Source organism: Xiphophorus hellerii, chromosome 21, assembly GCF_003331165.1.
Source record: "Xiphophorus hellerii strain 12219 chromosome 21, Xiphophorus_hellerii-4.1, whole genome shotgun sequence".
Classification (NCBI taxonomy): Eukaryota; Metazoa; Chordata; class Actinopteri; order Cyprinodontiformes; family Poeciliidae; genus Xiphophorus; species Xiphophorus hellerii.
This window is the reverse complement of record NC_045692.1, coordinates 10965877-10979922: the sequence shown is the minus strand read 5'-3', so window position 1 is coordinate 10979922 and position 14046 is coordinate 10965877. Positions and strand designations below refer to the sequence as shown.

General features: G+C 38.7%; 1 protein-coding gene across 2 annotated transcripts in view; it reads right to left on the bottom strand.

Moving 5' to 3' along the window:
* Nucleotides 1-14046, bottom strand: part of cntnap2a (contactin associated protein 2a) — a 294552-nt gene that overhangs the window by 20938 nt on the left and 259568 nt on the right. For both annotated transcript variants that reach the window (XM_032552191.1, XM_032552192.1), the window contains exons 20-22: nucleotides 9778-10014; nucleotides 5939-6172; nucleotides 5722-5855 (exon numbers count right to left, since the gene is read on the bottom strand). In XM_032552191.1, the coding sequence (XP_032408082.1) occupies nucleotides 5722-5855; nucleotides 5939-6172; nucleotides 9778-10014 (605 nt within the window). The remainder of the gene's footprint in view (nucleotides 1-5721; nucleotides 5856-5938; nucleotides 6173-9777; nucleotides 10015-14046) is intronic.

The following is a 14046-nucleotide window of genomic DNA, read 5'->3' as shown; positions in this document are numbered from 1 at the left end:
AAATTCAACAAATGTAGAGGAAGTGTTAATATCCTTTATGGAAGCATTTACTTAAGATTCAGTTCTGCATATAATTGGCAATCAGATTATTTTGCAGTGTAAACAAGAATCTGGTCTGTACAAATGTGTTAGATTACCATAGATAGTAAGTTTCTGGCCAGTTATGCACCATATTTTCTTTTGGGATCAATTAGAGTTAGTAGGAAATATTGTGACGAGCTCTGACTAACTTCTGTTCTAGTCAGAGCTCGTCAGTGAGTCCGAAACCACTTTTTTTGTTATTTGCCACATTAGCTGCTACTTCCTCTAGTTCTGAACAGAGAAACGCTGGGGGATGCTTTAGCGTTTTGTTACAGATGAAACCATCTGCTGTTGGAGATTTTCGGGCAGTAGACTGGATCTGTTGTGCCATGGGGAGTTGGTCAGTACACGCATCTCGATGGGACTATCACTAACTTGCTAATGTTTATACAGCGAATGTTAGCTTATGCCTGATTCTTCCCTGATGAAGAACTGGTTGTACCAGGCCTTTGTAGCCTCTGCTCTGTAGTTGAAGGTTCCTTATTGGCTTTTTATGTTTGTCTGCCTCACAGGAAAAATACCTCTGAACAATGCTTTTGCCTTTCCCTTTTCTTACTATGTACTTGCCATGTTAATTCCAGAAGCAGCTCACTCTTTTGATTTTCAGCCATGGTCTTTTAGGAGGACGTCTATAAACGAGGGGAGGGCGTGTCTGTGTGTGTGTCTGCAGTGAGGTTGTGTGTCAATTTGAAGGCATACAAGGCTCAGCTTGTCTCAATTTTGAAGAAAAGAAGTATCCAAAACAATTTGCAAAAATGTATTAATCAAAAATATTGATTATTTTTGAAAACCCTAGTTAAGAGTGCACATTTAAAATGATAACACCAAAGTAAGGTAGTACCTAGAGTACTGCTGGAGTGAATTTAAAGGTAATGTTCCACTGTACAGCTGATCATTATACTTATTTAATAAGTAAATATTTGTACGTAAAAATTCTGAATACAACTTGAACTTACTGACTGCGCTTTAATATTGCAAGCTTGAGCAGTAACATAAAGGTACCTCGTGCTTAGAGCTTTCTCAGAGAGATCTCTAGGGTCTGCTGTTTCAATTAAGAAATGAGACTGGAAGCTTGGCCCAGAGAACTCCCTGTTAAATAAAGTCCCACTAAGACCTCTTCTCGGGAAAGCCTTTTTATCTTAAAAAAAAAAAAACATCCTCATGAGTAACAAGTTAGCCACAGGATCTTTTGCAGGAGCTTTAAAAAAAAGAGGTATAAAATGCACACAGCTGACGATAACTACAAAAGCATGTGTACAGACTTGAAAGTTCGTCTGCTCTCAATAAAGCAATACAGCACTGTCTTCTTGCACGGCCTCGCTATCTCTGTAAGTCAGGCATCCTGCAAAGATCACAACAAGGGCACAGCATGGAGTCCAGAAATTGGCGAACAGACATCCAAAGGGGCAGCGGTGGACCACCCAGAGAAAAGCCTGCAGCTTGTCAAAGGATTAATTCATGTCAGAAACCTACAGAGCAGTTCCCAGGACAGAGAAATAGTGAGAGTATAGTCTCCTGCAGTGATCCTGTGCTGCTGTCCACCCACTCATCTCTTTAGTCAGCTGACTGATGACTGTGGTCTGTTTGTAAAGCAGTCAGTGATGCAGGAGGTTGGGGAGGCTTTTTAAAAAAAAAAATTATGGAGCTGTTCACAGACAGAAGAGCAGGTTAAAACTAAAGTAAGAAATGTTGGAGGAATCAAGCAAACTGTTCCCCCCAGAGTTGTGTGTATTTGTCCAGATGAGATTGTATTATATTTGCATCATGACATGGCTTAGGAGGAATACTCCCCATCAAATTGGTGTAGTGGAACAAGAGTCTTATAACACATGCAGTCCAGGCAGCATTAAAGTTTAAAGTGTGCTTACTCAAAACCTGAACACCAGAAGTGGGATAAAGACATTCTCTTTCCACCCAAGACTCTAGTTAAGTCCCAAGTGAATGCAGGACTGAAATTTCCTTAACAATGTGGTACAGAGTAATGCTGCATAGTATCCTCCCCAATTTTGTTTTTTGTTTCAACTTTACGAACACCCCTTTTGCAGCACTGGATGACAGAACAACTCCCCTAAACCACTGGAGTCTATGCTGCCAAAGTAAGAAGGAAAAGCAGGTAGACAGATGGTAGATGCAGCATGCATGATCCAGCAACAGGAGGAGGAAACTGTGGGAATTAGCAGGGGGTGCACAGTGGGCAGGAAAGTGTGCCTGGCACAGTTCCATCATTGCATGGCAGGCAAGTTTATGCTGTAACCTACTATCTGTTTGATGTAAGATATCAAGTCTTTTCAAGCCAAGGGGGTTCAATTCGAAGTGAAGTCATGAGACTTTAGTGTAAGAGTTCAGGAAATGAAAAAGAAAAAAAAAGATGACGATGTCACAAAAAAATAACACACATCTGACACAACAGAGCACTGACTTTCTCACCTTTGATCCCAGTACACATGCATTATTCAGAAAAGCAGCACATCAAAAGAGACATATGTACCGCAAAGGCGTGACAGGACTTGATGTCCCACAATTTTTTTTTAAATTTCTTCACATTTAGTCCCACTTTAAGATGTGTTTTCCATTACAACAGCACACGTAAAAGGATAGGAAACAGTGCAATAAAGGCTTTAACAAAAAACAAAGTGTATCCATGCTAGACCTTTGTGTGGTGATGTAACGCAGTCACTCACTGATATACATAAAAAACTAAAAAGGAGTAATGGCGTATGCTCTGAAAGCTTGCTCTTCTTACATCTGGCATGCTTGAGGACAAGGGTTTTTGTTTGTGTAAAAACATTTTAGGTTATTATTAAGCTTTAATTAATGAACACTGGTTATCGCCACAGAAGTTGGACAAAATTAAACATCTAACATTGTTATAGGTCTGTACGTGTTATTTTGAAACTTGTAAAATGGACAGTTTCCAAAACAATGATTTATACAAAAAAAAAGAAAACTTTTGGGACGACTAAAAATTTAGGCCTGACATTTTTAGTCAGAGGTGGTTAAGTGAATAAATGAATGTCAGAGCAACAATCCATGATTTGGACCTTTGCAACATTATATATTTTTGTATAACAGAAAACACAAAACAGACATGGAAATACATAGCACTGACACCAATGTGAGATTCTTTCAGCAATTTTTTGCAGGCACAAGGGAGTCAGATTCATTAAACAATGTAATGTCTCCTTTTGATCACTAGGGGGTGCGTAGTTTCTTGAATATTAGAATGCGACCTAACTAATCTTTGGATATCCAGGATTTTATACTGAGAATTCAATATTTGTGTGAAATATTGTATATCATGCAAACTGTTTGTTAATATTTAACTAGTGATACATAGGAGTTTGCACACATAGCAGCCCAAATTATCCAAATTCTAAAAAGAGGTGAAAGATACAGTTCAGGTTTTCACGTTTGTCTGCTTCTTGGTTTTCCCTCATTGCAAGAGATAGACTCTTGAGAAATGATTAAAATGCAATACAATTCAATAGAAATATTAAATGATTAAATTAAACTACTGCAGGTCAAAATTATTATTAATGGGTAGTCATCCTTAAACTGAAGAAAAAACAAGCAACAGTCACACTATAAAAAAGTTGTTAAATTGTCTTGCTCAATCTGCATCAAGCATTGAAACTGTACACAACCAAACATCACACAGCTAAATTTGAGAAGCATTCAAGCTTCCCAAACATATTTTTCATGCTACAAACCACAGAGCTTATTCTTAGAATTTTCATATACTAAACAAAGCGACACAAAATAGCACAATCCTTTGAAGGGTAAGGAAAGTGACATTTGGTGAAGTGTAGCACTCATATGCATTCAGCCCAGCCTGTGTCAACACCTTTTGAAACCATCTTTCGGTGCAATTAAAGCTACAAGTCTTTTGAGGCATTTCTTTACAAGGCCATACCTGAATTTGTTTCATTTTCCTCTTTGCAAATTAGCTCCAACAGCATAAGATTTTCAGGAAATACCATTCCTGCGACCTGTTAACATTAGTTTTCAAGTCTTTTCATAGACTGGGTCTTTTTAATACATAAAGGTACTTTAATCTAAACCACCCCTTTGAAAATTTTACTGTATTTTGGGATTACTGTTTCGACCCTCCACCCCAGTCTCAAGTCTTTGGCAATGTCTAAAAGGACTGACCTGTAGTTGATAACAATTCATCTTGTCATAAACTTTGACCAGCTTCTCTGCCCCTGCTAAATGAGAAACAAAGCTGCCACCACCATGTTGTCCATTGATAAAGGGTTGCCTGTGGTTCTTCCGATTCCTTTTCAGAAAAGTGAAGTTTTCATTGATAAAAATACCCAATGTAACATAATGTTTGAAATACAGTGTTATGTTCACTTTCTGCTTGATAGAAAGTCAGTCTCTATCAAACAGATTAGCTTAATTTAATGACAGGCAATGAGAAAAAAAATATGCATCCATCTATCCATTATCTAACATGCTTATCCTTGCAGGATTGCGAGGGGTGCTGGTGCCTATCTCCAGCGGTCATCGGGGAATGACTGCCGGCAGAAATGATCAAACATCTTTTTATAAATGTGGACATCTATCAATCAACCAATCAATTTTTTATATAGTGCTTAACTGCTGGTTGTGTCTCTGCAGCAGTGACCTCTTGGCTGCTTTTTTGACAGAAGCTCCACCTGCCCAGGTTGTCAGTGTAGGTCCATTGCAATGTCTTAGTTAGTTTGCAGTCGTGTCACACTCTCATATTTCATATGATGTATTAGGCAGCGCTCAGTGAGATATATTTGAATGTTATTTTGGAAATTAACTTTACATTTGACTTTTCCACAACTTTCATCCCTGACCTGTTTGCTGTGCTGCTGGGTTTTCACAATGCCGTTTATTCAGTAATGTTCTCTATTAAACGTCTGAGGTCTTCGCAGAGCATCTGGATGTTTACTGAGACTTTGTTGCTCACAGATGGACTACTTACTGGCTAAGTAACCTCTGAAGCCATTTGGTTTCACTGAAACTTATTTAGCGGCACAAGGGTTGTTTCTCAACATTTATTTTTAAATAAAAACATTAAAGTTATAGATCACATTCCTTCCACTCCCCAATTATGCATTACTCTATTGTAATCTGTCATATAAAATCCCAATGAAAACACTGTGATGTGACAAAATGTGGGAAAAGTAAAAGAGGGTAAAAATACTTCTCTAATGCATTACAACATATTCCAGACGTATTCAGCGTCTCCTAATGCTCCTCACATCAATGTGCAGTCTTACATACTTTGTGTATGCAAGTAATGGCTGCAGTTAAAACCCACACAGCAATGTGCCCTCATTGAACACACACAGATCAATACTTTCTCTGTTACTGTGCTTATGTTGCTTCTGAAAGTAGATTAAAAGTGGAAACAGACAAGCTGGGAGGAGAAGGGGACACTCTGGTGCAATGCAAACAATCCATTAAAGTATTGCTTGGGTTGTGAGATTGCACAGAAATATTTTGTTTATTTTTATATCTACATGCAGTGGCTCAGTGACAGTCTGCGCACCACTCGATTGTATAGATTTCAAGCTAAAGATCCCCCCCCCTTGCTCTGAGTATTGATTCAAAGCTGCAAGAGCAGGAGAGGGGTTTAGATTTATGTGTGTGCCGGGACTGTACCTGGATGGAGATGCTTCTGTTCTGACGGGACATGTTAATGTTGTGTGGTTGTCCATTGGCCAGGTTGCGCTGGTCCACATCTATTGCAAACGGCTCCCTCAGACCGCCGAGGTTATACCGGACCTGCAGTGAACCTTGAAGAGACCCGCAGCCACGGCTGAAGTTTTGCTGTTTCAAGTAAGAACAGGCAAACTGCATGTGTGCATGTCAGCCTTACCATTGTTTCTCAACACCACAGCCAGGTAGTCCTGCGTCTTGGAGCTCACATACATGAGAATTGCTGGAGAACTGGATGTGCTAAAACTGAGGGTCACTTCTTCCTTTGTTAAATTCACGTCATTTGGCATCAGCTGTTGTGTCAAGGCTTTTGTGTCTTTACTGGCCCCTGGAACTGGTTCAGGCATGAAGTTGTATTTGACCAGTGTTCCTGCTTCAAAGAAGCCACCAACATCTGGATGAGAAGAAGGAAAAAAAAAATATATATATATTATATGCTCAATTGAGAAAGGCACGCACAGAGGAAGTACACATGGGTGCATCTGCATGTGTGCCAGGAAAGCTAGCGAGAGAAAAGAGAAAAAAAAAATTAAGAAAGTAAGAAAAACACCTTGGATCATAACCAAGCCACAGGGAGCCACTCACTGACTCATACATGCAAAGACACGAGCTGGTAAACATAATATTTAGCCAGAGGGGAATAAACACACACATGAATATGGTTGTGTTCAGCAGGTGTAGTAAAGTGGGTGTTAAATTGCTGCTCTCCAGCACCAGAAACCAAACAATACACCATTTACCAGTACATTAATGAACCTAATGGCATGCTTTAACCATCCCAGGGGGTTTATTGATTCTCATAATCAAACGTTCAAAAGAAGCAACCTTATTTTCTGTAACCTATATCAGTTATGCTCTTTGTTTGGAGTGTGTGTGTGCATTCAGTCTGGATCTGCTAAAAACAGAGACAAACACCATCAACCTAAAAAGAAGGCCTGTGGGAAATACAAAAAGAAAAGTGTTTGTTTTTCTTTTTTTTTCTGTGTAGAATACACTATGACATGTTTGTCTTGTCCCTCCTGAACACAAAATTGCAACTGAACACATTTCTATAAATTTTATAAAGCTTCACTGCACCCCTGTCTCCCACCAGACTCAGACTGATAAATTCTTCATGCTACACTACTTAAATTTAATAGAAGCCTTATTAATAGAAAATGGGAGACTTTCCTGGCTGGAATATTCTTACAGGGGAAACCTTTTCTACATTTAGATACATTTCGAAGCTGAAAGAGGCCCATTTAGCAAATTGCTATGACAAACAGTGTTTCTAAGTAGTCTTATATTACTTTCTATGCAAACCTTTAAGAAAGTTTACTAAAGCTGTTCCAAATTATATCTACAAAATTCACACAATATTTAGTGCCTTGCAGAGTTTTCACATTTCCTTCCCCTCTCAGATTGGAGGTCTGTAACAAGAATTCAACATTTCTGTTCATAGATGCTCATGTGGTTTCTTATCCTGATACATTCTGTTAACCTAACCTAATCTGGAACAAACTTCCAGAAAACCACAAAAATACTACTAATCAAAGGCAACTTTAAAGAGTAAGTGGAATACTGATCAACACAATTAATGTATATCTGCTTGATGATTGTGTCAAATGCATTTGAACTGCCTCGTTGCTGAAGTGTGCTATACAAATAGTTGACTTGGCATATGCCAGTTAAAAAGCTGAGTATTTAAAATTTTAAGCACCTTTTAAATCAACATTTTGACCAAATCTGTTGGCAACCAACCTCCATCTCTGCCTAGCTGGAGGGAAAAAAATGTGACTCACTCAAAGCCCACAGCTTCAGAGGCAACATACAATTTTCTGGCAAAATGAATGAGAAAAGCAAACCAGAGCCACAGCATGTTCTGTGTGATTGTGTGACTGCAGAGGTAATACAGATGTGGGATGCTTGCGCTCGGGTATTCATCTGTGTATGTACCTTTGCACACAGACACCCAATGGTCCCCAAGGGCAGAAAAGCAAAAAGAATGGGAGTGTATAATAATAACACCGGAGGGGCCCCTAAGAACTGTGTAAACATGGATACAATGGAAATGCACTGTGCAATTATGGCTGACTCCATGCATTTTTCACTCACTGGGAGGATGGGTTAGGGAGGTGGAAAGGGTGATGGTACATTAAAGAGGGAAGAATGGGAAAACTTTGGAAAAGGGCAAAGAAACAATAAGACAAGACTAAAGAAAAACAGAATATAATAAGTGGGAGAAACATAAAAAGAAAGCAGATTGAAACAATTTTTGGAGAAATTGGAAAAATCTAAGGGAACAGATGATGAAGAAGTTAAAGTGATGTGCAAAAAAACAAACAGACACAAGGGTGTGCTCTCTCCCTTTCGTCTGCTTCTGTGATGTGTACCCATACACCCCCCACCCCCACTCCACAACCTGCACAGTCACACACACTCATGCACGCATCCACACAAGCCCCTCCCTCTTACACAGACAGTAGGCTAATCTTTATTCTTTAAATCTTGAAATACTTCATTGCTTATGACAGAATTCAAAGGAGGTCTTTTCATGTCTTATGTTAGCACTATCACTGAACACTGTCATTCTGTCATAGCACATGAGGACACACACACAAAAAGAGAGAGATACACAAGCACAACTACCCACAAAAAGATGCACACTGCTTTTCTGTCATCTTGTCACACCCCTGCCAAGAGCGCAGGGGAAAAACACCATTCAACTTTAGGAAACAAATTAATTCACGTGTCGGAGATCAACTCTCTGACTCTGAGCTAGCAGAATGCCTCTGACAACATTGCTGCTCTTCTCCCCCGAGTACTTTACAAAAACTTGTTCTGGGAAGTAGAACTTTAATAGACTATCTAATGAATCCCTATGAAACAAACACGATGTTTTAGCAATATGCAACAAAGTTGAAGCAGAGCTACTGTGTGACATTTTCTGTCTGTGATCTTCCAAAACCTAAACACACTCACATTTTTGCAAAAGTAATTTATTATTTCGTTTTATTTTTATTCATTTCCCCCAGTTTGATCTCCCAGGTCTGCCTTTCCACATTCTCAGTATTCAGCAAGCACACCTTGAAGTCAGGGAGAATTGGTAGGTAAGCACAATATCACTGCCAATCGATGGCTTTTATCATAAGCCCAAACACTTTCAACACAGACGGCTGCAAACTGAATAGGAAGTGAGGACAATCACAAAGCGCAGCAAAAATCACAGTAGGGTGTCGGCCAATGAAGCTCAATAAAGCATAAGTACTATAGCAGTAATTCTGGTGCTATTTGACTCTGACTCTGTGGACTAAAGAGGGACTGTGAATGATAAAATTCTTCCACAAATGGCTTTGTAGAAGTGGATAAGCTCAGGCTCAGGGATTTTGTGTTTTATTTTAAAATAAAACAACTATTGTAAGTTTGAAAAGATTGAAGTAAAAAATCCTACAAATGAGAAACCATAAAAGTCTTGAAATGTACTTGTTGGTTTTGAATGGAATAGTTTGAGGATGTACAGAACCTTGTATAAATAGTCCTAGTACATTTTGCTTCAATTACTAACTTAAGTGTACTTCAGCCAACTACCTGCAACCCCCACCAATAACTCTAAGATCCCATCCCATCTCTCCTCACATTAAGATCAGTGAGGAATACATAAGTCAGCTCTTTCAACTTCAGACGACCAGGAAATCTCCAGAACCCTGATAGTATTTCTACCTTCTGCCTGAGAACCTGCGCTGACCAACTGGTTCCCATTTTCACTCAGATATTCAATTAGTTACTAAAGCTGAGTGATTTTCCCTCCTGCTTTAAGTGTTCCACTCTCATCCTAGTTTCCATGAAGGTGTTGCCCAGACGTTTGGAGTGATGAAATTCTTTGAGTGACTAGAATTGAATTATCTAAAGGAGAGCACAGGCCTACTGCAATACAATACATTTGCAAAGAAACATAAGACACTAGAATACACACTGAGGCTGAAACTGGTACATAAAAAAAAAAAAAAAGAAAGTCCTTACCTTTGGTGCAGAACGGGCCGTTGAAGGCAGTGGTGGTACAGTCACATAAATACCCGTTATACCTCTCCACACACTTCCCTCCATTCCTGCAGTACATCCCAAAGCTGGTACAGTGACCCTGGCAACCAGACATAACCCCTGGCGTGACTTTGGCTCTCTCTTCCAGGTTGAGGGTGATGCCATTCATTCGTAAGGCTCGGATACAACCCAGAAACCCCCGCTGGCCCCCCGCAGCACCTGAGAGGCAACAGAAAGGGATCAGGGAAAGAAATGAAGAGCAGGAATAGTTGACAAATGGGATTCAGGGTTACAGGAGTCATTCTGAATGCAAGAGGCTCTGTTTTAATCAGTTTTAGAACCGAGGATATACTAGAGCCTGGAGGAAGCCACTGATGTTATGCTAATCTTTCAAACTGTGACACTGTTCTTGAAACAACCTTCAACTCATTTGATTTTTCACTAATTAGAAAAGCCTAATGAACACGGTTTCTTAATGAACATCTCGCAAGCACGCACATGCTAATTAGTGCATGAACGTATGCAAAACTACATACTTCAGACAAACACATTCAAAACGCGCCACACACAGCGTACCTGATTTCAGTGAGTCAATACAAACATTAATGGGTTGCCTTGGGGTGTCAATAGCCATTTTTATAAAATGCTTCCATTGTCATTCTGGTCTAGCACCATTACAGTCTAACTACCCATTAAAATGGACAAGGTAAGGGCGTTAAATAGATGAATTTGGAGCTAAATGACTAAAGCAATAAACACACTCATAAACATGCACCTACAGGTATCGATTTGAATATGCAAGCACCCTGACATAGGACAGAAAGGCAGGTATGCACACACATACATGAACACCATCATTAACAAGAGCCACGGGACATTTTAGGGATTCAAGTCTCCAAATTGGATCCTCTTGCTTAGGGAGAAATAACAACTTGAAAAGGACATGTAAGGAAACTTGTATGTGCAAATTGTTTCCTCCCTCATCAGCATTTTCGCATAAAGGAAAGAAAAGAAACTTAACTACTTAACTGCGGGATCATAGAAATAGAAAGACTACCAAAACATGCACTGGTTCTCTCCAGCCAATGCATCATTCAGAAATCAGGATGCAGGTGGATTTTCACCTGCTTTCTCCACTTCCAGTCTCATAAAGAATTACACTCTTAGTAGACCTCTTAATTAATCTATTTTGTAGCACTGATTGGCTGGAGGTTTCTGCCACCTGTTTACCCAGGGCTAAATCAGTCTCTGATTAAACGGACAGCAGGCTCTGATGCCTGCAGAGACTGAGGCAGGCACGTACACACTAACACATCCTGAAGCACAGGTGCATCCCGCTTCTTTATGACTCCTAAATGCGATCTAATAGAGCTTGATGGAGAGTGACTACAGTCTGTAATTCAAAAGTATACACACGATGTATCAGTTACAAATAACATACTTAGGTAAAACTGGAAATGTGGAGATAAGACACTTGATCCAATTTGAAAAATGGCTTGTAAATAGAAAAGAAAAAAGAAAAATAAAAAAACTGTTTTTCAATTTTTAACGCAAAGAAAAAAATCTATATATACAAAAGCCAACTACTATAAGATTAAACCCATGTTAAAGCTTTGCTACTGTCTCGAAGGCTATAAAAAGTTTAACATAGCTAAAAAATTGTGTAGGGTTTCTCACAAGAACCAATCACCTCAACCTATTCAATTCATCAGCAAAAGCATCTGATACAGAGAACTTCTGCTTGCTTTGTTTTTTAAAGAATATTTAGGACAGATAGATGAACAGAAATAGAACAGACCCTTTGGGAGAAGATGCTTTGGACAGATTAATCCAGGATTTGTAGCATGGTAGAAGATGAGAGTGAACATGCTTTGAGGTTTCTTTGTAATGTCTGAAATTGCTAATTAGACACTGAGTAAACTTCCCAGTCCTCAACATGATAGCAAAACTAAAATTTTTGATATCACTTAAAGCTTTTATAATTGCGCCAATATTTGTCTGCCTTAAACACCAAAAGTTTCCAAACACTATTCTTGGGAAGCTTACCAAACTTGTTCAAAAACAAAATCAGGCTGCAAATACCAATTACTGTCCAGCTACACTGAGCTCCACAAGCATTACAATGCGGTGTAAAAGCATTACCCCCAAAGATTTTCTTTGTTTTTGTGTTTTTGATTAATTGGTGCATTTGTATATAATGCCGATGACCTAAATAAAACCCAGTGCAACCGGCTGACTTCAAAAGTCAGTCAATGTATTTATTGGCCGTGAAGAAATAACACCCTTAACACAAGTTAATCTAAAAGAAAAACAAACAAAATCCAGTTTTCAAAAGACAGTTTCATTTATTATGTGAAAAAAACTATCCAAACCAACCAGGCAAAATAATTCCCCATTCTAAACCTCTCTACCACAACATCTTGAGCTTACGCACACTTGGGCTATGTCACAGGACAATGAATGATCCAAGCCTACCATCAAGTCAATTCTTAATGGCTCAATACAAATCTTGAAGTGATTTAAATCAGACTAAGACGTTGTGACATGACCTTAAACAGAACATCTCATCTTAAAAATCCACAGATTTTGGCTGAACCACAAAATTGGCAAAATTCCTCTACAGTAATGCAAAAAAGTTATAATGTGATAGCTAATGTTTCTGCTAAGGATAGCATAAGCAGTTGACAGTTTTAGAGGCTGAATAGTTTTTCAGAAAATGTTGGTTTTGATAGTTTCCCTAAATGAATTAATCATTTGAAAACTGATCATTGGGTATATTTCGGTAATCTGTGTCTGATATTAAAATTGGTGTGATGATCTGAAACATATAAGTGTAACAAAAACAATGGGAACAAGAAATAGTTTTTCAAAAGTCTAGGGTAGATTTGTCATGTAAGTTACCTAAATTTAATTATTATTTAAATTATAATGTCATATTATTTTTGAATTTTACAACCAGCATTTTATAACTCAATATAATACATTCACATCTCTGTAGGAATATCTCTTGTTTTACAGATAAAATGTTACCTACTGTCTTGACAGGTGAGTGCAGCTGGTTTTCCTGTGATGGGTGTCACACACATGCAGTGAGCAGGTAACAAGCAAGAGCCCAGTCCATGCAGACAGAAGCAAAAAAGAAAAAAAAAACAACAAAAGACAGACAGCACAATCCAAGCATGAGAGAGCTTACAAAAAAACACATGGGTGCGAGAATGAATCAAAACGGAAATCAAGACACAGATGGTGGCATAAAGCTAATAAAACGCGGCAGGATTTGTAGCTACATTCATGTATGAAGTGGAATGGGAAGCTAAAAGTTAACAGTGTGAAGTAAATGGCGGCAAGCTGATAGTGTAACATTTACTTTCAAAGCCATTACAGCAAATGAGCCACTGTGCGGTAAACAGTAAAGCAATCAAACGCTTGACAAGGAGTGTATTGATTAAGAGGGAGTGAAAGAGGTGATACACAGACAAACATGAGACCAAGGTTAGCAAAATCAAGCATTATTTGGCTTTGATGTGTGTATGAGAGAAACACAAAGATCAATCAAGCTGATTTGTACAGAATATATTTCAGTCTAAGATCAGTGCAGCAGAAATCAGTTGTATTCACAGTCTGCTTCCCATTATTCTTTTTAACATTCACATCAATAAAAGGCAAAGACAAGTGTGAAGTGGTACGACGTGTTCCATAACAAGACACAATCAAGTGAGTCAGGACAAAATCTTGTCCTGATTTTGAGCTCTTTCAGCTCTGCACACATCTCTTCATCAAACACTAAAAGATCTCTGTCCAGGGGTCAAACCCCGGCCCCTTCCTGTGACTGCTTGGGTCACTTTCTGGGACTTCTCAAGGTGTTGCTCTATTTAGGATTAAGCAGAGATTAGAGACCTGATACGTGGTGGCCCTGTCACCTTAGTGGCGGTGGCTATACACAGTCCTTCCCTTGGTGGGTTAGGAACATGTGTGCAAAGAAAAGAGATGGATTACATTATAATCACCAACTTCATTATATTATATGAGAATGTTTTGTGACACACAAAGTAAAACACCAAGTAACACATAACTGTGGAGTGGAATGGAAGTTTAATATTTTTTTCCAGAAAAAAAAAAAAAAAAGAAGTGAGATGTCAATTTGTGTTCAACACATTTAGATATAAAGCTTGGTAGATTGTGTCATACTTCTTCAATTTTCAGAAGATTAATAAAACAATTCTTCAGACATTGTTTTAGAACCTGTTTTTT